The 24,883-nt window shown below is 33.4% G+C and overlaps 1 protein-coding gene and 1 non-coding gene across 2 annotated transcripts; one reads left to right on the top strand and one right to left on the bottom strand.

Moving 5' to 3' along the window:
- The first annotated feature begins 320 nt into the window (after window positions 1-320).
- LOC106616712 (uncharacterized) lies at window positions 321-22,988 on the top strand. The gene is made up of 4 exons (XM_070110289.1): window positions 321-669; window positions 22,033-22,365; window positions 22,442-22,684; window positions 22,809-22,988. Exons 1-4 carry the CDS (start codon window positions 321-323, stop codon window positions 22,919-22,921), a joined length of 1,038 nt encoding a protein of 345 aa, XP_069966390.1. The 3' UTR covers window positions 22,922-22,988.
- Window positions 16,294-16,365, bottom strand: TRNAH-GUG (transfer RNA histidin (anticodon GUG)). The gene has a single exon. It is a non-coding gene; the product is annotated as a tRNA-His (tRNA).
- Window positions 22,989-24,883: the final 1,895 nt, after the last annotated feature.

Genomic DNA, 24,883 nt, shown 5'->3' with positions numbered 1-24,883 from the left:
TTGAACAGAAAACACTTTTTTACTATTCCTCCAATTGACGAAAGCTTTCAACATCTGCAAACACCCTCAATATATAATTATTGCTAAACCACATTAATCTCACCACACAATCAATTAAATTTTTCAACAAAAATTTTTTCGAAAATCAATTTTTAAATTTTTGTGAAAGTAGTAAACAATTGTTTATCTTTCGTTAACTGAAAAATATAACACAAACATATTTATTTTTTTTTCTGTAGTATATACACATACGTAAAATAGAGAAAAATATTATTTTCTTTAGGAAAGGAATTAGGATTATTAAATAGTGAAAGTTTAAGATGACTTGTTGCGGGGAAGTTGATACTAGAAAGGGATTCAAACCGAGTTACAATGTGAAAGCTTTAACAGAGAAGTTCTATGCACGACATGACACTCTCAATGAAGATCCAAAAATTGGGTTAAGTTACAAACATTACTGTGAGGAAATAGAAAAGCGGCAAAACTACACGCCGCGCACATTTTACCTGACGCCGCGAACGGAAAATCAAGTATACGGTTGGTTACACCATTTGGCATTCAAATATGAGCCCGGCTACGAACAGATGCTTTTTCATCGTGCGCGGCAATCGGATCCAGATATTAAAATACAAAATAAAATAAATTTAGCAGTTTTACGTGGCCTGAGGCGTTAGCGATATATATATGTGTATATATATAATATGTGCATATACAAGTATATGATATATGTATGTATGTATAACTACATACATTTATGGAAGTGTGAAATACAATTTTATGTATACGTTTGATGTGTAAAGAATGGAAATCCATAGCGGATTAATAGCAATCGGAATCAAAATTATGGATTTAATACACATTAGTAATTAATCATCTTTAATCCGAAATCGTAAATTAAGAATAGTTTGTTTTCATTGTCCTAAAGTTTCTGGTGCCTAGTGTAACTCGATTTATAAGTAATCAGAATAGCGGCTGTCTTCAAATTACAATATAAACTTTTGTTTGCTTAGATTCAAAGTAAGAAACTTCTACTTTAAAACTCCTTAGGATTGGGTTCTAGTTAAAATAATTTGTAGTTTTGTCCATTTAGGAAGCTCCGCTAACTTCTCTTTTATATATTTTAGGTCGGGCAATTATCCCTCAGCAAAACTATATGCTGACGAAAGATGTTCATGAATACTAGAAATTATTATTCGAGATTGAACCAAAATTATTATATTTTAAGTAAAATATTTAAAAATCGAATAATACGAGGGCGATTGGAAAATTTTTGGAAAATAGAGATTCAATTTCTCAACAAGGTCTCCTTTTATCTCAATACATTTGGCCCAACGATACTGCAACTTCTTAACCAGTCTGAATATATGTTATCTAAAGTTATATAAAGTAAGGGGCCACATTTGGAGAATATGGTGGATGAGGCAGCAGCAGTCCTTAGTCAAATGCTACCAATTTTGCAGGGGCGATGGCAGTGGGTATGAGTGCCAGTGCGCAGTCATAATGGAAAAGCACTTTTTCAATTACCAAATGTGATGTTCTTTCTGTAATTCACCGAAACGACCCTAAAATTCGGAAAAGTACAGTTTTTTGATCCATTTGTCCTTTTCCGGGTAGTTGATCGCATATTCTGAATCCTAGGAAGCGGTAGGCATCACTTTTCCGAACGATAGGTTAGTCTTCGTCTTTGTGGAGTCGCTTCGCCGGGTGAAGTCCACTGTTTTAACTATTGCTTGAACCACTGGATACCAAACAATGCAGAAACTCCTTTGAAGTGCGTTTAAATAGTATTAATCATTAATGAAAAGGTGCCTCATGGTTGAGCTTGTTGTCTGAAGTAAGCAAACGTGGATCCACTCACGGCGAAAACTTTCTCATGTCTAATATTTGATACCGAATATGAACCAAGTGATCTTTTGAGGCTTAAACTGTCTCGTACAGTATCTCGCGCACCTTCAGTCAGCGGTCTGTCAATATGACATTACTGACTTTTGTCACTGCGAGATTTCCCTTCCAAAATAAGAATTGATTCATCGACCTCTTTTTCCATTTGTATACAATCTGCCCTCATACACATGTAATGAAAACGAAACGTTGATAAAAGTTTTTAAAGTAGCAGTCTGCGAGAACATACTACACGACTCTTTTTGATATGGGTGTGAAGCAAAGCACTTATCTGACAGTCCTATGTCTGTAACGAAGTTAATGTATTGTAAGATTATATAACTGAATATTACTTGAAGAGTGCTAGCTTCGCAGATGGCAGGATAACGCTCCTGATGAGCAACGGGGTGGAGGTGCTTATATGTGTTTTGAATTTACAAGCTGATCCGATCAAAAAAATTTTTAATTAATTTTTTGTGGCAATATATTGTATTATGTCTCACAATCATTTTAATCAATTTTAACATAATTTGTGAATAGCGTTTTCGTTCCCCTTTTTCTTAAGACAGTTTAAACTTGGGCTGTTAGTTGACTGATTTGTATTTGATAGTATGTGAAGTGCCAAAATGTGAAAACGAGACATTTATGTGGAAGTGGTACTCTGAAAATAAAATGGTTTGAACTAATGCATGGACGAAAACCATGCAGAAACCATCTCATGAATTTAACGTTAAGCAAGATGGTATCTTAATGGAACTACATAGGTAGGCATGCTGGAACATTACAAAAATTCATATTTGGAATTATTTCCCACAATTTATTTTAATACCCTAAACAGGGTATGTCAAGTTTGCCACGAAGTTTATAACACCCAGAAGTAAATTATAAAATATATACATAAATGATCAGCGTGACGAACTGAGCTCGATTTAGCTATGTCCGTCTGTCTGTCTGTATACTCGTATACGCGAAGTAGTCCCCCAGTTTTTGAGGTATCGATCTGTTTCCATACCTCCCTTTCTCCCCAAGAAACTGCTCATTTATCGGAACCACCGATATTGTACTACTATAGCATATAGATACCACACAAACTGAACGGTCAAATTAAAGTGTTTGCATGGAAAACTTTTTTTATTTGACGAGATAACTTCCCGAAGTTTAGCATAGACTATAGCTTAAGGCATTGCTACAATCCTAAGATTACTGTAGCAAATAGCTGTCATACAAACTGAACGATCGGAATCAATTGTTTATATGGGCAGCTCACTCATTTGACGAGATAACTTCACGAAATTTGAGATACCCGTCAAATAAATTGTTCAGATCGGACCACTATAGCATATAGCTGCCATACAAACTGGCCGATCAAAGTCAAGTTCTTGCATTTGTGAACGGTATTATAACTTCTGTGCAACTGAAGTTAAGTGTTTTTTTTTTAATTTTTATTTTAAGAGATTCTTTATTACAGAATATCCAGTTGAAGATTTTTTATACAACCAAGGGAAATAGATATACTGCAATATATAAATGCATCTGAGTACACCCTTTTAACGAGATTGTGCTGTAAACAAATGAATATGAGATATATTATTTAATGAAATGCCACTTGCAAACCGAGTTGTACAAAGGATTGAAGGTCTGTTCAATTTTCATTACGCGCTGCAGTAAAAAGACTTTTATTTCATACATAAACTCGCGCCACTACACCCACACAGCTTTGTAGTACCCATTGATGGCAATCACTTTTCGCAAACTTAAATTTTTTCCCTCAAATAATTCAATTTGTACAACCATAAGAGCAATGAATTATTGCCACTGCAGTGCATGCTCGTCAATTTCATAATAAAACAACAGATTAATATTGGAAATTATAGAATATGCGACTACAAGCCACGCAAATATAAAAACACATATTTGTACAGTGTATGTTATACCCTGTAGGAAAAACGAATCCTTCAACGGCAGCGTTGCCATTACTAATTATACAAGCAGTTGATTCCTACAGGGTATGTCCTAAAATAACTTTAAAAACCCGTGGATGACTCACACAAACAGTTATGTATATATGTATATTAAAGTGATAAAAAAACGAATATTTTTTTTCGCTTGGCGCTTTGAAGACCTCTAAGAAAATCTATGCAACGAGATATTTTGTCAAGTAGTTGAAAGCGAGATGTAAATTTTTCTATGTGATACGAAGAAAAAATAGAAAACCGTAAGGCGTAGGGCCATCCCGGTACACTTACGAGCTCATAATTGGAGAGACTTGCTTAGTCTAAGAACCTATTTTTCAGAGTAGCAAGCGAAAAATTTTCGATTTTTTGACCCACTCTAATGTATATACAAATGCACATCTCAATAGCGTAAAACAGTTTTTTTCTCTCAATTTGTTGTTTTGCTGCACTTTGATCCATTTTGCTGGCAGCATTCACCGCAATATCCGACATGGAGCAATCAGGTAAATTTCATTAAAACACAAAAATCGCTTTGCTTTACTGCTTTATTGGTTATTAATCCAACAATCAATGCTGTCTGCTGTTTGTTGTTGTAACTGTTACTGTTTGTTGTTAGTGCAAGTGCCACTGACAGTCGAATTGCATTGAAATTGTTGAAATCTCGCTGCATTTGCATTGCGAAGCTTTTGCCTAGAATATTTACCTGCAATTGTTGACTCGCTTGCTTTTACATTTCTATTGGTGTGTGTTTATATGTATGTGCTTGTGTTTGCGCGTTATTAAATTAATTTGAGTTGGTATTTTGAGCTACTGCGAATTCGCTACTGCTCAACTTTAAATTTACTTTTTTTATTTTTTCAATTGAAACAAGGCTACACCGAAGAGAGAGTTATAATACCCTTCACAGGCGCATTTCTTATAGCATATAGGCTATAAAAATACCTCTATCTTGATTTTGGTTGGTCAATTTGTATGGCAGCTATATCCCATAGTTGTCCGATCAAAACAATTTGTTCGGAAATTATACTGATTTGTGGAAAAAAATTTGTGCTAAATTTCGTCAAGAGATCTGTGCAGATGTGCAAATTCTCTGATCGATATCTCAAAAACTGAATAATAAGTGCGCGTATATACAGATGGACAGACGGATATGGCTAAATCGGCTAAGCACGTCACGCTAATCATTTATATACGTATATACATACTAGGGTGGAGCGAAAAAAAAATTTTTTTTTGCTTAACCTGAGAGTAAAATCTGTAATTTTAATTCGAAATTTACTTTAAAACTGAGTGGGCCCCTCTAGATATTAAAAAAAATAATAATTTGTTTAGTCCAAAAGTTGTCTTTTTTTTTATAATCTACAGATTTTACCCTAGGCTAAACAAAAAAAAAATTTATTTTGGCCCCACCTGAATACATACATATGTACCATATATACTTTATACTACGTTTTCTTTTGGTACAAGTATAACAAACTTCGTGGTAAACTGCACAGTGTATAACAACATGGAGGTAGGAACATCAAAATAGTAGCCTGCATGAATATACTTTTAAGCGCCTTGATGCAATTGTTTCAGTGCTACATTTCCATGTTACACTGTTCAATTATTAAATATTTTTATACATTTATTTATTTAACGTATTAATAAACAATTGATAACTAATAATTACACTCACATGTATTTATCTACCACTTAACCACAAAGTTACATTCGAGACTCTTATCGTCACTTTTGCGTCATTTACTGTCAAGTGGCAACCTTTGAAAAAAATAACTTTATTTTTATTTAGTTAAATATTAATTTTTATTGACAAGCGGACTAATTTCTGTCAGAAAACTATCTCATATTTCTACTAGGCGTAAATTTCTCATTTTAATAAAGTGTGATAATGAACGTTTACTCGTGAAGTGTTAAGTAATTTGATGACAAATAACTGGAAAATTAAATAAAAAATGCATAGCAAATCACACGTAGTCGTATTAACAGTTTTATCGAACTTTGTCGCTTTTTTCTGGCAAAGCTGACACTTATATCGAAGTACTCATGATGATGAGATGAACTAATTCTAGCTGTGTTAGCGATATCTCATCGAACCAAACTTGGTAAAAACAGTTTTATTTACTGTTTCATAATACAGTTTATGGAAACTCTTGGAGGCATCCTTAATTCTTTTTAACAGCGCGTATATAAAAATACTGGCTGCCTCTAAAATATTTCTTATAATATTGCTAAATTAAGTTAAATAAGTTCTTATTTGTACAAGAAAAAAAGAGAAAATATTAAAATATTCCCGCGAAGTCAGATTAGCATAGCAGTATTAGTTCACAAAATATAGCGAATTCGTACTACTTTTCAAAATATAATTATAAATGATTATTCCTCTTATGCATTCCTAAATGTAGGATAACTTAATCAATATATCTACAATTTTCCTGTAGTTATTCTATACGCGAACTTATGAGTTTTTTTTTGTTATATATCTACCTGATGACAGTTCGATATTATAAACAACCATCATGAGAGCAAAACTGTACTGGAAAATATATTGCGAGAGTATAAATACTTGTTATCTGGTTTCAATTATGTTAAATGCATGGAATAGTAATATGTTATTGTTTGAACTTTGCGGTACGTAAAACAATATGTCTGTAAAAATAGAGCATTGAGATAATATAGCACCGAGAGACTTTCAAACCAGAAGTACGCAGTACTGATCTGATTTCAGAATTCAATATTTAATATTTTGAGATCGGCCCGATTTTTAATTAAGAAAGTATGACATACTCTATACAAATTTGTCACTTGGATTGGAGGCTTTACGATGGCTCGAGTTCATAAGTGTCGAAAATGGGTTAAAGTAATGCCTTACATAATCTCCCTGAATTGCAGCCTGTGTTAAACATAAACAATTTCGGACACGGTTGATACAAACAATGCTGATAATTCAAAAGTTGATCACATATCATTTATGTGCAAATACAATTGCATGAATTCACATTATAACTTTATTACAAAAACCGAGCGGACAATACGCCATTCAAGCCAACGCGAAACGGCTAAAGCATTAATCATCTTGAATATAACACCGCGATATAGCCCGCGTGGAACTGCGTGTATAATATTTTGTATTAAATGATATTGCCAACATACAAATTACAAAATTAAAATATCATCATCACTAATCGTATTGTCATTATCACAATAGTCATCTGTTACTTTTGTAATTACTGGCACACTTAGTGCTGCCAACCACACTCTAAGGCGTATACATATGTATGTATTTCACTTCTGGTGATTTTGTAATTTGCAATTAAAATGTTTGACTGGTCATTGATGAGTTCACACTTACAAAAATAGTTGGCACAGCAGTGTGTGCTTTGAGGTTCGGTCGTTAATATTTTCCAATATTTGTCTGTCTATTTTAAAGCTTTTCAGCTTTTTTCAAATGGCACAAGTGTGAACATTTCCTAGTTCCGCTAGGTCATGCGTGTTTTAAGTAAATGAATACTATTTACTTTACATTTTTTTTTGCTTACTTAATGTGATTACATGTATGAGGACTTAACTAGTTTGAAAGTTGCAAATACGTTAATATAAATTACTATATGATCCGGATTTTTTACATTTTTGGTGTATTATCTTACATACACAAAATATTATTGAGTTCGGCTTCTTTTTCTCATACAATAATATATTTCTGGGAGTAATTTTTCATAACTTAATATTGATATTATGGTCATAGGATGACTTCTTTAAAAGTGGGAGCTATAATAATAATATTGTAATTAGTATTTAATATAAAAATAAGACTATGGACGTGGCTCCATTCACTTCTGCCATGAAAATTTCTACCGAACACTATTTTGAATTCCACCAATTTTAAACCGATATTCATTAGTGGTATAACAAAGAGCTCCAAATATACAGCTATCTTACACCGTTAATACGTTGTATATGTATTTAGCAGAGTATTATTTATCTTCAATTATTATTATTCTTAACTTTTGAAGAAACATTACTTTGTGAGTATTTAATTTTCGATTGCGCTGAAATTGAGTCTATCGATATCGGACAAAACATTTGCAACTAGAGCGACGTCCACGATTTTTTGTCTCTTACAATGTAATTTTTCTTTCGAATTGCTTTATGCTTTTTATTTCTAAATTTACATTATTAAAGTTACATATTCTGAAAAGTATGTTGCGATCTTTTTTTCTTTTGCCGGTTATATTTGAAAACAATTTAAAATGTATAATATGTATAAAAATACTGAAACTTCATTTCTTTTTATAACTAAATTGAGTTTGTATTGATTGAAATATTTACTGAGTATAATTTTTGCGCTGAATTTTTTTCGAAAACACGTTTTTATTTTACATTTGTAACAAAGAAAGTAATGGCTCCAAATAAACTCGGTGAAGCGCTGTGAGTACGTGATATTTATGATTATACAATAATATCGGAACTTGTTAAAAGGAAATTTCTATAAAATACGTAATTCACAAGTCTTCAAGCTCTCGAATAATTTCGCACTATATTAGAAATCAAACTGTCGCAGTAGTGCATCGTGGTGGCCGACCCAAAAAAAACTGATCAAACAAGTAAGGAAGGGCTAAGTTCGGATGTAACCGAATATTTTATACTCTCGCAAAGTCAAATAGTATACTCGTTTGAGATTTCTATGTGGATTGACTGATATTTTCGGTAGAAGGTCAACTATAGGCTCTGGGGTCCACATATTTAGTACTTAGGGGCTTAAACAGTTTTGGTTCGATTTAGACAATTTTTGGCCACAAGGTGGCATACTTTAATCGCATTATTCACGCAAAGTTTTTTCCCGATATAGTCATTATTGTCTGATTTGCATAGTGGAAAGTGAAAGAATCAGATGGAATTTAAAATGGTGTTAAATTGGAAGTAGGCGTGGTTGTAGTCCGATTTCGCCCATTTTCGCACTATGACATAGAAACATGAAAAGAACGTTACGCACCGAATTTGGTTGAAATCGGTTAAGCAGATCTCAAGATATGGGTTTTCACCTAAAAGTGGGCTGTGCCACGCCCACTGTCTAATTTTGAACGCGGTTCCTATAAAGTCATCTTATACCATCTCAGAGATAAAATTTAATGTCTCTGGCGTGTTTACTGCTGGATTTATCGCGCTTTTAGTAGTTTTTAACAGTACCGTTATATGGGGAGTGGGCGGAGTTGCCACCCGATTTCAACTATTTTCACACCGTCAATAGAGGTGCTAAAAACATTTGCTCTCAGTGAATTTAAATATTATAACTTTAGCGGTTTAGGAGATATGCACATTAAACCTATTAGAGGCGGGACCACGCCCACTTTTTAAAAAAAAGTTTTAACTGCAGATGCCCCCCCCTAATGTGATCCTGTGTACCAAATAACAGTCTTGTATCCTATTGCGGAGCTTAGTTATGGCAAGTTATTTGTTTTTGATTAAAGGCGTTTTGTGGGCGTGGCAGTGGTCCGATTACGCCCATCTGCAATACCAACCGTCTCACGGTACCAAGAAACATGTCTACCAAGTTTCATAAAGATATCTCAATTTTTACTCAAGTTAGAGCTTGCACGGACGGACGGACGGACAGACGGACGGACAAAACTCTCTGCCAAAATTCATCCAAATCGGTGGGGGTCGCGTCCAACTATTTGTCGATTTGACATGGAATGACCCAGATAATATGAATAAGGCAACTATATTTGAGTCACTCTTGAATAAACCATTGAAGTAAAAGAACGTCGTGTTCTTTAATAAACTGATCCATTCGCATAAGTATTTATAAATTATACCATCACAGTTCTTCAAACAATGACCTACCAGTTTTTCGATCTCATCAGTCCATAAACGACAAAAATTTTGGGTGAAGCTCAAATTTTTTTAAACGACGCCATTTTGTCAGTTTTGGTTTTTTCTGAGGATAAGTTATTATACGAAAAATATCTTAGATTAAATTAGAAGAGAACTATTAATATCTTTAAAGTTAGTGAGTGGAAATGCTTCAACGATAGCTAAGTCCTTATTCTAAACACAAATATACCCCTGACGACGACAAATAAATCACCGAATTAAAAAAATGTATTTTAGATACTAAAGAATGTATTTAATTCTACTTTTACTGAAAATATCCTTACAGAAATAAACTCATTGGCTATGACAGCAAACAGATTTTAGTATATACGTATGTATATCTGTATATGAGTAAATTATTTATATCTCATACCAACAACAAGTACTACTTTTGATGTAAACATCCCATAATAAAATCTGTAATATCCAATCATGTACTCCTCAACTCTTATGGCTGGCAAGGACAGCAGCTTCTTATCATTTAGACATACACAGCTCAAGTGCAGGAAATAAATATTTATAAATGTATACATAAATTATTTTCAATCTGATATTCATTAGTGTTAAGTGAGTTTTATTTGCAGCTCACCAACACATTCACATACATGGACATTTACAGTGGGCAAGAATATTAGGGGTTAGAACACAGTCTGTTCGCAACAGCCTTGAATTTATATTGTACAATTTATTTATGTACATACATATATATTTAAGGAAATATACAAGTACATTTGCAAATAGAGAGAGATATATGTATGCACATAACATATATATACGTATATCAGGCTCGTAAACGTGCTGACAAACAGATTCTTTCTTTCCTCGAAATTTTGCAAAACAAAAGTGAGTTGAATTTTTTCTTTGCATGTTTACTGTAATCATGGCAGATGAGTAAACATATTGTGTGTGCCCGGGGACACTACCAAAAAAAATACATACATACATATATTAAACCAAATATATGGGAAGTATAATCAAAAAGTTTACGTATTTAAATGATTTTATTGGTACGTACACGAGTGCATATTAATTTTATAACATCTCATCAGAATTATATGCGTTTACAGTGCCTCAAAAAATTGTACTGAAGATGAATTTGAAATTTTTACGTATTCTGAACACTAGCAGATTTGCTGTATTTGTATAGCTCAATATTGTATTTTTAATTGTATAGCAAAATATAGAAAGGAGTCAAATTGGATGCTATCAATACTCTAAGGTTTCACACCCAATAGTTAGAAAATGAATAATTGCATGGTCACAATACTATATTGCTAATTTTTTTCTACCTAATATAGACTTTAAACATAGACTTATATCTACTGATTTTAATGTAGGTCGATTGCATAGTATTCCGATTCAGAAAGCTGAGTTGGTACTAATAAGACTTCAAATAAATAGATACATTTGTCCGTTAATGATCGAAAGGCTTAGGAGTTCAGATAATAATTTTGATTTTTTAGGCCACTCTAAAGTGTAAATTTGTTCCCAAAAATTTATAGTTTTAATAAACTGTTTTGGTTTTTGGTTTTAAGATTGTTTTAAGAAGAAAAATCTTCGTCAACGCCAGACTTCTTTTTTCGGAGGTCCTTCTGGATATCGGCTAAGATTTCAAGGGATTCCAAAATTTTTCAAAATGAATAGCGGATTATCAAAGAACATTAAATTCTGTAAATAAAATATCTCTTCAAAAACAAAAAATCACAAAAACCGCTTTTTTTCTTACTTGCAAGTGAATATAAATGATAAAAAAAATTAAGAAACCCATTTCATGTAACATAGAGAAATTTATGTAGCTCCAAAATGAGTAGAAGAAAATATCCCAGATTCATTTAACTATATAATTATATGTTTTATACATTGCCGCCAACAAACTGGCCACTGGGCTTGCAAGAAGACTTATACAGCTTTACATTAGTCAAATATTAGAATATTGACGCAAAAAATCACCCTTGAATCGCATTTAATAAGACAGTGACAACCTTGATTAGATTTTTCGAATAATGCGCTATGAATTAACCATTAAATTTATAATATTTAAAGGTAGTTGAGAAGATCTAAAAGTAATATCGAAGTAAGAAATGAACTAGTGGCAAGTATCGACGTTGCAACTTTATGCTCTGAAAGTCTCTCGATGAAACACTAACACACTTCTCTCGAAAGGGATACGTGTTTGATATATTGCCCGATATCTAGCTAGCGCAGTTTCTGGCTTTTTGTAACTATTGAAGAATCGACTTAATTTGCACTGAAAATATGGAATTTGCCTTTGGTGTCTTTGTTATTTTGTCTCAACAAAGCACAGAAAAATTGCGACTTGCTTGATGAGCAAGCTGTTCTGTCATAAAGTTACACTCTTTTCTTAGCAAATAGATGATCAAAGAATTTTGCCATTTTCAGTCTTTCTAAATTATTTTCGCTGTGAAAAATAATACATCCACAACAATTATTTCAAAGGTGGACGGATAGCGTTTATTTATTTATTTTTATAACTCTTAATGGTAACATTTGATTCGAGCGAACTGAGTTCTACCTTATTCCTTCATATTTAAGCTAAAAGTGGTCGAAATGGTCTATGATGAAGACTAATGATGGTAAAGAATTTAATGACGTATTACCTTCCAGGGTAATATTTAATAAATTAACTCTTAAGATTTTATTCAGACTAAAAGTATCCAGACGAAAAGGTAATATATGTCCAATGAATGGGGAGCTTCAAAACTGCGCTTACGTATAAACCTCTTCTCAAAAATAATGAAAGATAGTTTTTTCTTACGCTCTCAAGGAGAGTATGATAAGCGCTTTAAGTCATGACAATAATCAAACTAACTAATAGTAGATTCAGGGACTTATAGTATAAATATAATAAATATTTTCGATTTGATGAAATTTACCGATAATATTTGCGATCAAATTTGAGACACACTGTACATTGTGATTCGAGCGTTTCTAATGGTATCAAGATTTTATTAATATCGTACAAATATACATGAGGAACAATAAAAAAACCAAAAACAACTACAAACGATCATTCCAAATGGAAGCAAGTACTTGAATAAGCCGGAACAGGAAATGCTACTCAAACCAACGAAAAATGGAGAAGATGGAGTGAGTGGAAAAAAATATAAAACAATAAAAATCAAATAAAAGAAACGCAAAGAATATATAAAAGTTCGTTAACAATGGCAAACTGATAAGCATAACTTACGCTGCAGTGGCATGTGCAGAGTGATAACGGTATAACGCCTTCGGAAAAACTTCGCTTTACAACAACCTCGATTAAGGGTACATAAATATATGTATATATGTATATACGGATATGAAGGTATGCAAGTGCGTTGGTATATAAACGACTTTGCGGGTGCGTGCGTGTGTTTGTGGGTGTAAGTGTATTATTGCCAAAAGTTCAGCTTCGAATTCTCCAACTGCTGATGAGGCATGCAGACAGGCACACAAGAAATAAAATGCTTTCGGTATTTTTTGCACATATATTTTTTATAACTTCCTCTGGTTGGTAATTCTTTTGTTTCGCACATGAATTGAGTTATTCAATCAAAAAAGGAAAATTGTACTAAAATAAACGAAAATAAAAACGAACTCATTTTGATCGACCTTTGCAGGCAAATGTCAGTTTGAAACTCGTTTTTTATTTTGCTTTGCTTTATTTTTTACCATTAATACACACAAACATATATATGTGCACAGTATGTATTGTATGTATATGTTGGCAGATAATTTTGTAATAAATAAATGTAATAAAAACTTCTGTAATCAATTTTAATTTTAATGTTTTCTGCCGTTTTTTCTTTCTTTTCTTTCATTGTGTGACTGAATCCTTAAAGTTTTTGTTTTCCATGGTGTAATTTGGGCTTTATTTTGATGCCATAACATAAATATAAGTCTGCAAAATTTTAAAACAACAGTTCCTTTGATAGTTCTCATTTAAGAAAACGAATGTTACAAAATCTACTTTTAAGCACTAAGCGAGTTAGCTGTTAATCTAATATATTTTGAGCATTATGTAAGTTAGGTGGTGAAGCAGCCATGCATTTTTACAAGGGCTAGACAAATTTAAAGTATTTTTTTAAGAATATCAAAAGTAATACCTTTGACTTAATACCTTGACTTGTGAAAACGCTTTTTTTAATCTTCAAATAAAATTACTGTAGCATTACACTTCTCCAGCGATAAACTTATAATGGTGAACTTGTCATTGTACTTAGATTTCGACGTCATAACTATAAATCTGAAGTTTGTCGACAGTTCCTGAACGCCGCTCATTCGAGGGTCCGACTAACCACAAATAAGAACTTTAGAAACAGATTTCGCTGGATGAACACCTTTTATTCAAAACATCGGAAAAAATTACATAATGATAAGAGTCAAAGTTTTTCCACTGGTATCTTCTTGGTCGCCTGTCAACATTTGAAGTGAGCTCAATTTCATTTTGCTTAATAAAATGATACCAAATTTTTTTAGTTACAAAATGCTTAGCTACCATTGGTTGCAATGTTCCATGTAGAGTGCTTCAGTTTTGTGACCAGGGTTTGAACCTGAATTACTACAGCCGCAAAGTAGAGTACTAACCACCAGACGATCACGGCTACTGGACGCTTGTTACCATGATCTACCTAATAAAAATAACCAACAGAAATATGACTCTACGCAAATTAATTATTTCACGAAAGAACTGTACACGTAGACAATGTACGAAAAATAAGGTAAAGAAAAGTTAAAATCTGAAAAGGGGGCCAAGCGATGCAGTAAGCAACAAAAAATGTTTGTGGGTGAAATGTATAACAAAATTTTAAGAAACATGACCTAGAAAATTTACGTACTTCATGTCATTCTCAAGGCGAAATCGGCACTCCGACGATCATATTGGCTCATGGATTTAAGGTTTTCCATTTCTTACCTCAAAATTTTCGAAATCGGACCAAAAATTGGCTAGACCTCAGATACCGCATATGTGTCGGGACAATAGTTCAGCTAAATCCATATAACATAAAAATATCAGAACAACCGGTTGACTTTAAGCCACATATGTATATATAACAGTCAGTATTTGAGAGTTATTGTAATGAAAGTTAATATATATCTTTTCTTGAAACTAGTGCGCTCTTAATTGCGCTTGAAAATTGGTAATTCAGGTCAAAAGTACCTCCAGCCCCATATACCTAACACTAGAATTTCAAACTTCTGATTGGCTTTATATATATGGTATACTTGTATATATTATATACGGAAGACATCTTAGCAATATTAAGCGAACGTATTGTATAATAAATAATGTAAAATCAGCCCACGAATTACCCCAGCTTCTATATATGTATGTATAACATATATGTGTAATAAAAAAAAACTTTATCAAAAACAAAAAAACTACAATATCCATCGCTAATAAATGAACAATTTTTTCGGAGATTATAACAATAATCCATGCAATTTTCGTGAAGATATCTCTTCAAGTGAAAAAGTTATCTACACAAGCAGTTGATTCCGAACGTTCCGTTTGTATGGCAGCTATATGCTATACTTGTAGTGGTCCGACACGTCCGTTCCGACAAGCGGGTAGCTTCTTGGTGAAGTAAGGATGAGTGCAAAATTTTAGATCGATATCTCAAAAACTGAGGGACTAGTTCGCATTTACTTGTATAAAGGCGAACAGACAGCTTGTCATACGTATTATATATACATATATACTATATTCTCTTTAAAATCTTTTTGGGTGTTACAAAGATCAATTTAATATACGTTGTTCAGAGTATAATGATATAATTCTATCTTTTTATGTCCAAGAAAATTTATTTCCCACACTATCACACCAAATTACCTATTTCTTGAGAAAAGTATAATAACCAAAACGAATTCTATTAAAACACTAATAGTTTAATGGCCATGTTAACAACTCTGACCAAGAGCAGCAAGCTTATAAATTAATTGCAACCCACAAACGACTACTGATACAAAATTTAATATTCACAAACATTGTTAATCAAATTAATTACTCGTCTTTACCTCTTCAAACAGTTTCATGCATATACATAAATAAACGAAAACAAATTTTCTTCGAAGAACTGTCAATTTTCCAAAACGAACAGGTTAACACGTCTGTCATATTTCATAAACGTTTTGAAAAGGATGGCTTTAACCCCCGGTGACCAATTGTCGGCTGCCTTTAATTAATTTCGGTTTCGATATTCCTTACAGGTGACTTTGTAGTGCTACTTCATCAAATTCAGGTTGAGCAGTTAATGGATGAGATGAATTGTATAGACATTTTGAAGAGCTTTGGGTTGGGGCAAATCAAAGTGTAGGGTAGAGGAGCTGTAAGACTATGAATGTGTGTGTAGAAAGGTCACTCAAATGAAAGGCTATGAATTTGGTTTTGCTATGAACTGTTAAGTTTATTGTGATTAAGTAAAAATTTGCTTAGCATAAAAATTAGTAATTTACAGAAATATAATTAAAACAACAATATTAGGTATGATAATTGAAATATTATATTTAAAATGAAGAAATTTGAAAAAAATACATAGTTTCCAAACTAATGCAATGCTCCATATACCACAGAATGATATATTGCCGTGACCAGGATTCGAACCTGGGTTACTACGGCCACAACGTAGGGTCCTAACCACTAGACGATCACGGCTGTTGGACGCTTATTTACGTGCTCTATTCAAATGCAATGCACAACCAACCAAAATATTATACAACGCTAAACAATTACTTTATGAAAACACTAACGAACAATGTAAAGTATAAGCGAAACAGTAAATAAAAAGCTGAAAATGTGGCAAGCAATAGAGTTAACAACAAAGACAAATTAACTATTGAAAGGTAATATCAAACTAAGTGAAATACAATTAAAAAAAGCTTAATGAAATAAAAGATATGGCTCAACGTAGAAAAGCGATTCAAAAGTATATGTGAGTATACAGGGTGCACAAGCGTTAACGTCGGTTGGTAAACATTGAATAACGTTGACATTTGCTAACCGATTGATATGAAAAAAAATTCCATAGGACGTATGATGTGAAAAAACTGCTACTAGAGATTATTCAAAAAATACCATATATTTACTTCAATTTATTAAATTATATACTTCACATATTTCTTGATTTATTCTACAAAAAGTCAACGGAAGCATCGTCATCAACAAGTTCGGCAAATGGGGCAGGAATAGCTATAGACAAAATTCAACTATTCTTCGCTGAGAGATGCCACATATCAGTCATTATGTTTTATTTCGTTATATACAATAATGCTTATTTATCTGTAAAGCCATCTGTTGGAATTCAAAATGTTACTATATGGGAGATCGTCCGGTTCCGCCAATTTTTGAGCATTAACATTAAGATGTAAAGAACGTGTTACACAACAACATAAATATCGTTTAAATATATTTTCAGATATAAAATGTCTCTTAAAAATAGTCATGCCACGCCTGTTTTCCTATATTTAATCTTGTCTATGCGTAAGCCTGATATACGAGTATTATTCTTATAGTGAAATTGAACTGTGCTCACGTTATCTATTATCCAGTTTTACACATTCTACCGCCGTACCAATGGTGAAACTTATTTCGTATGTTCCCATTTATGTTTGAGAAAGCATTGACACAAATTTATTACGTCTACAAATGGAAATGCAGTTTGAAGTTGTCAATGTTACTTCTGATTACTAATTTTTATACTCTCGCAACTTGTTGCTACAGAGTATAATAGTTTTGTTCACTAATAGAGTTAGATATAGAACTATATATATGTAAATGATCACGACGAAGAGACGAGTTGAAATCCGGGTGACTGTCTGTCCGTCCGTCTGTGCAAGCTGTAACTTGAGTAAAAATAGAGATATCTTTATGAAACTTGGTAAACATGTTTGTTGGTACCGTAAGACGGTTGGTATTGCAGATGGGCGTAATCGGGCCACTGCCACGCCCACAAAACGCCATTAATCAAAAACAAATAAATTGCCATTACTAAGTTCCACAATAAGTTACAAGACTATTATTTGGTACACAGGATCACATTAGGGAGTGTCATCTGCCGTTAAATTTTTTTTTAAAAGTGGGGGTGGTCCCGCCCCCTAATGGGTTCAATGTGCATATCTCCTAAACCGCTAAAGTTATAACAACAAAATTCACTGGAAGTCAATTCTTTAAGCGTCTATACCTACAGTGTGAAAATGGGTGAAATCGGGTGACAACCCCGCCCACTCCCTATATAACGGTACTATTGAAAACTACTAAAAGCGCGAAAATCAAGGCTAAACACGCCAGAGGCATTTAATTTTAACTCTGGGATGGTATAAGATGGTTTTATAGGAACCACGTTCAAAATTAGATAGTGGATGTGGCACCGCCCACTTTTAGGTGAAAACCCATATCTTGGGATCTGCTTATCCGATTTCAACCAAATTCGGTACATAACTTTTTTCACATTTCTATATATATTATTATTGTATATTACAGTGCAAAAATGCGCGAAATCGGATTACAACTACGCCTATTTCCCATATAACATCATTTTAAATTCCATATGATTTTTTTTACTTTCCAGTATGCAAATCAAGCAACGATGATTATATCGGAAACCAGTACACCATTTGACTTTGCGAAAGTATAAAATGTTCGGTTACATCCGAACTAAGCCCTTCCTTACTTGTTATTATTTTTTTCGGAAAAACCCCCTGCACTTGTACAGTAAATAGTCCCCAGTGTTTACACTTTCGCTAATGTTAATAACTGTAAAAATTACTACAATTACGAAATTTTTGTGCGCAAAGGAGACTATGGCACAATATACACAAGTGTCTAACAAATAACTTCAGGCAATTTCAAATTATTCAACTACTATTTGCTCCCATACATACTTCCTACATATGTATATCTATAGTCGATATTATTTATGCACTCATTGATAGACATGTACTTAAACTAAAAGTTCACAAAAGAAATGGAACAAGAGTAGCCCAGGGCTAATATTACAATTTTTTCTTACGTAATAAATATTGTTGAAATTTGTTTACTTCCATTGAGCAACTTCAGTGGCAGCGAAATATATAACACATTTATTAGTTTCCCAGTTGAATTAAAAATTATTTTTGAAATAATTGTTAAGATTTACATACTTGAAAGAAGATTAAATGGAAGTAAAGATAATAACGTCACTTTGAATCATATAAGTGGATTACTAAATAAATAAGAAAGGTATTTAAAAAGTACAAGTTACGAGGTAATCTAAAGTTTAGTTTATCGGAAATTAGGTGTTAATTTCAATGTTCTATTTAAGGTATTTTGTAGGATTTGTGGTAACATCAAGCTTGAAATTTATGTTTTTATTTTTGGAAATAAAAACAAGTATAATAACGAAAGAGTTAGAAAAATTCTTTGAACCATTCCTAAGTTATTTATTTTATTTAAGTTTTTCACAATTATACGTAACCGAAGTGTTATAACATCAAAGTTCTTGTTAGGCATACTATAGGCTTGATAGAAATCCATGCTACTCACGTAGGGCAAATACATTTTAGTGAATACTTGTTTATATACTTACTTCCAAGACCAAGCTTTTTAAACAAACATACATATATATAATATATATATGTAATAAACATTTTCTGCGCTCGAAATTAAGAAAATACTTTTTTTGGTACGATATATATATATTTTTTTCAATATAATCTCTGTTAACTTCAGTACACTAATTTCAAGGATCCCCTAATAATTTTATGCCATCCCTATAATGAATTTCCGGAAGCTCTGCAAAATACCCGCCTACGGTTCTAATAGCTTCTGCATTCGACGAAAAACGCTTTCCACGTTTTAGATTTCTGAAGTGGTAGTAGTCGCTGGGAGACAAATCTGGTGAATACGTTGCATGGTCAAGCAATTCGTACTTTAATTCGTTGAATTTTGTCATTGTTAAAACACCTGAGCAAGTGCGTTGTCTTGATGAAAAATTATTTTTTTGTGCTGCAAACCAGGTCTTTTCTCACGAATTTTTTCATCCAGCTGATCCAGAGTTGATTTTTTTGCCTTTCAGCTAAGTACTACTAATCAATCAACAAAATTCCTTTTGCATCCCAAGAAACTGATGCCATAACCTTCTTTGCTGATCTTTGTGACTTCACCTGCTTTGGAGCTGAACAACCAGCTTCAGTTTACTGTAAACGTTCTTGTGTCAATTTAGGATTATCGTGATGGATCCAAGTCTCATCCATAGATATAAAACGACGCAAGAAATCGATTTTATTCTGCTTAAAACGCTCCAAATTATGTTTTCGATCCAGTATTTGTTTCATTGTTAACGTGTGCGACACTAACTTTCCAAACAGCTTTTTCGTATGTAATTCTCCATGTAAAATATGAAGTTCTCATTTCTTTGAGATGCCTATGGCATTCGCAATTTTACGCTTGCATTTTTGGTCGTCCTTTGCGTGGAACGCCTTGAAGCCTGGTGCGACCACTTCACCAGCTCAAAATTCAACGGTGCGTTTTGAAAGAGAGGACTCCTAATACACTTCTAACAATTGTTCATAAATTTCCTTTGCTTTTAAACCTTTCAAAACAAAGAATCTAATCACCGCGCGATATTAATCTCCATATTCCATATTAAAAAAATACTCTGACACGTCAACTTCAAATGGCTTGCAAACAAAGAATTAATTGACAGAATAACTTGTAACTTTGCATGTGTTTTCCCGACAGACCAACTTGAGAAAAAAAGTTTAAGCTAGTAGTGCTATTTCTTGGTAAGATCAACCCACCTGTATCTCTTTACCATCTTTTCTAAATAATATCTTTGCAAATGAAGAAGAAAATTTAATTATATTTAGTCTGGATGTCCTAGTGCAAACGCTAAAGCCTTTCAGCTGATAATAATCTACTTAATTCAGTGAAACTTTAGGTTTTAGAGCGGGAAGATTTATTTACCGTAATTAAGGACAAGATATCTCAACGATTTTTTTTATATCCTCTTGTATATTTTTATGAGCAAAATTACTATTTATGCATTATTACTGGAATAGATGTAACGTTTTTAGGAGGCACACCTTTTGTAAAAGGCGATTTTTGGAAATTAAAAAAATATTTTATCGATTGTTTTAACATTTTTACACTTTTTCAACATGTGGCTAAAGAATATATTGGTTTTGTTCACCTAACGGATATTCCTGTCACCTAAAAATAATCGGGTTAGATACGGAGTTAAGTATGTATATATATGTAAATGATCAGGATAACGAGACCAGTTGAAACCCAGATGCCTGTCTGCCCGTCCGTTTGTCCGTCAATAAAATTAATCCTAATAAAACTTTGTACACGTTTTGTTTGGCAAAAAAGTGAGGACGAGTTCGTGGATGGGCGTATTCGGACCACTGCCACCCGCACCAATCGCCATTAGTCGTAATATAATATTGTTTTATGAGAATACTGTTCTTCCGACGCACTGACCAGAGTCAAGAAAAAAGAAGAGTAAATGTAGAACACTCGTATAGGCTTTAGCAAAGCATTTTTCTCTTGTCTATAATTCGCGGGGCGGTCGACTCTTGAGACAGTGGAAAGCAGAAGCCGAAACATCAAATTAGGGGAAAATGAAGAAAGAAACGCTACCGAAAATTAATGATTTTATGACTAATAAAGCGAAATTCGTAAGCACTATTTGATAGACGAAAAGGTGAAAAGAAATAGCAAATAGACGCCTACGCGACATTTAAATAACAACAATTATTTCAAATTTCTACAGTGGCTACTTCAAGTCATAGACAAGCCAAATGACAGGCACTTGAAAAATGCTTGTTCATTTAAGTGGAAGTCGCTGTTACCCGACAGACTCACTTTCGTTTTCAGTAAAGTGGGGAAAAGATCGACCCATGAGAAAAAAATGTGAGTGTGTGTACACATATATATAATATAATATTTTGGTGCCCAAAGACGCGATGCTGTCATGCAGTAAACGTAGCCAGCGCTTAGTGTGAATGCGTGCGTGTGCGCATGCGTGCGCATAATAAAATTAAAATAACAAATAAATGTTGAACAGCAGACAAAGAAAGCGATCAATAAGCTAGGCAATAAAGTTGCCAAAAATAAATAATAAAAATGTGATGAAAACAAAATAAAAAGTGAAGATTATAGTTGGGAAAAAATCAGAACCGGCAGCCGATAAAATAACCCCGCTAACCGTAATGGACCAGTTTAGAAGGCGACGAAAACTGTTTGAAGCGCAGTTGGGCGCAGCCGGTTTAACGAGCCACCACGAAATGAGAGCGCAAGTAAAAGTGTGAAGAAAGTTCCCAGATGCTTAAGTTTTGTAAGTTTTTGAATTTTTACAAACCGGCAATAAGTGTTGCGACAGACGTAATTTCGGCTTAGCAGCGCGCAGACATCAAAACACGCAACGCAACCACAACATTCGAACCGGCTTAAACGAGCAACGGGGTGACACACGTAAATCAGCAGCAAGGGAAGACGGAGAGGGTGTAGGCAGAAAACACCAACCCAACAATAATTGCACACGCACACATACAAAATTTGCAATATTATTGCAAGTTATGAAGGCAAATCAGCTGGTTATGTTGTTGCTGCTACCGCTATTTTTAGCCAGCGAAGCAGCCGAGCTGCTGGAGCAGAACAAGAATGAACTATTGGGTATTACATACATACAAACGTAATTATTTTTTCGCTTTTTGTTAAATTGTCTTCTTCTTTCTACCTTGAAATAAAGAACTAAAGGCAGCGAATACAACGCAGACAAATCAAACCGTCACAGTCAAAGCTGCAAGCGATGCGCTTCCCCGGCAATATCCACCACCATTTGGCGGCCCCTCAGGCGGTGGTGGCGGGTTTGGCGCCGGTGGCGGTTTCAACAGTTTTGACAGTTTTGCCGGCTGTCCACTCTGCGATTCTTCTGTTTACAGCTATTGTTCGCAGAAAATGTTGCATGACGACTGTTGCTGTGATTTTCCTGGTAATTAGAATATATTCACATCGCATTAAATTTTTCTATATTTGCAGCGCTAGGCAACTTTTATTATATAAAATGAAAACATTAAATTGAAATGAAAATAATTCAATTTTACTGTTCATTTCAGTGGTTCAGCTCCGCCCTCCACAATGTTTCTATACTGACTGCTCACTGTTATATGCTAAATCCTGTTATGAACACTCGCTAATCAAGAACTGTTGCTGTAATAATCCGTACTAGGTAAATGCAAAAACTAAGATGATATTTAAAACACAAATGTATTATTAATTACAAAATATTAGCTTATTGGCACAAGAGTTAAGCAAATATATTTTACTTACCTAATACCTTCAGTATAATCATTTCGAAATTAAGGCCAACCGCGCTAGGAAGTTAAAAAAAAATCTAAAAACTTTGTGGTGAGAAAAAGCCAAGAAAAAAGCTAATCGACCCAAGGCTTCGGATATTGAAATTAAGCTCCAGATCATAACAAGAGCGCTACTTCAAAAGGCGAATTAAGACTATTACCTACGGATTTATGACCCAAAGCAAAGTCGAATCACCCAACCCGAAAATATTGGACATACAGCCAAATTATGGATTTTCGCTGCTTTAGTTGTTTTTGGTTTTTTTTTTTACGACATAAAACATTAACGAGGTTATAGTTCTAGGGCGAAATAACATAGACTCGATGGTCGTGGGTATAAATGGTTTGTTGTCTAAGTCTTCTCTAGTTAGACACAGTATATAGGGCTATCAAATGTTAAATGAGTAGTATCATATATTCTTTAATCAAAAATATTTTCAGTAAAACTTTATAAAATTAATAATACCATAAATTTATCTCTTATCCTAATTTATCGGGATTCTAAACGTCGAGTGAACTTCAATTCTTCTCGACCTAGTCTTTTTTATGCAGAAAAAGTATTATACAACCTTTTGAATCAATCTCTTTGGCTTGGTTTATATGAGTTTGTCGTAAAGCGTCGACATTTCAATATAGATTAAAAATATATTCATTGAATCCTGGGCAATAAGTTTTTATTGCTCTTGTTCTCTCAACAAGCCCAAGACTCTATCTTATTGAGGGATTTAAAACTATTTTTTTTGTCAACGTTTCGGTAAGGTGAACAATAATTTGAGTAACACCTAATCGGTCTTGTTGTCGCTGGTTTGACAACGCTCAATTTAAATTTTGGATTAATAAGTAACACTGGACTCTATACAAGTTTGTTGTGGTATCGAAAGAGACCGCAGATTAATCATGAGTAATGAGAACCTTTTGAGGACCAAGTTTGTTGATTTCTCAATAGTTAATAAAAAAATAAAAAAATTCTAAGATAAGCAAAATGCTAAGATAAGTGCTCATATGTTATATGTGGATTCGATTAGTGAGTGTATTATCGACATGGTTTAGTTGATTTATTGGCTGGTCGAAATCAAGATTCTTTTACTGGACAGTATGATTTGTTGATGATAGTATTACAAGTATATACGGCACACATTTAACTGAGAGATCATATGTTAGCTGTATTATTCAAATACTATGCCTGAATCCATTTTTCATATAATTCTAGAAGGCATCAAAACTTCTGTGTGTTCGTGTTATTATTCTTCTTTAGTTGATTTCTTAGCTGTATGAAACCGAGGCTATTTTTTCATATAGAACTGTGGGTATATTTATAATAAGATCAGAATTTTTAATATTTCTCGTAGACATCAAGATTTAAGAGTACAATCAATATATGTATCTGTTTAATTGATATGCTTCCCGGAATGCAGGCTGAGTTATAGGAATTAAAACTACATATATGGTGCTCGTTAGAATGATAATCTTTGATTTAAAAAGGCAGTAGTAATAATACTTCTTCGTATTTAAGTACAAAAATATTTAATTAAAATATAAAATACCAACTTAAATTAAAGCAAACGTCTTGTTCTCTTCTTCCTTTCAATTCCTTTCAATTCTACGCTTTGTTTACCATATTTAAAGCGGATATACGAAATGTGCCACAAGTAACCATAGAAAGTGGCATAAAACGAGCATTTTATGTAACTATGGCTATCAAAGTGCGTCAATATTTCCACAATGAAGCCCATATCTCCTCTCACCGCCGAACGACGAGTACACGAGTCGGCCAAGCGCACTCAGCATTACAAAGTAATAAAGATAGCTGAAATGCGAATGCGCAGCCAAATGCG

Source organism: Bactrocera oleae, chromosome 5, assembly GCF_042242935.1.
Source record: "Bactrocera oleae isolate idBacOlea1 chromosome 5, idBacOlea1, whole genome shotgun sequence".
Lineage (NCBI taxonomy): Eukaryota > Metazoa > Arthropoda > Insecta > Diptera > Tephritidae > Bactrocera > Bactrocera oleae.
The sequence above is the reverse complement of the archived record's forward strand: the minus strand, read 5'-3'. Positions and strand labels throughout refer to the sequence as shown.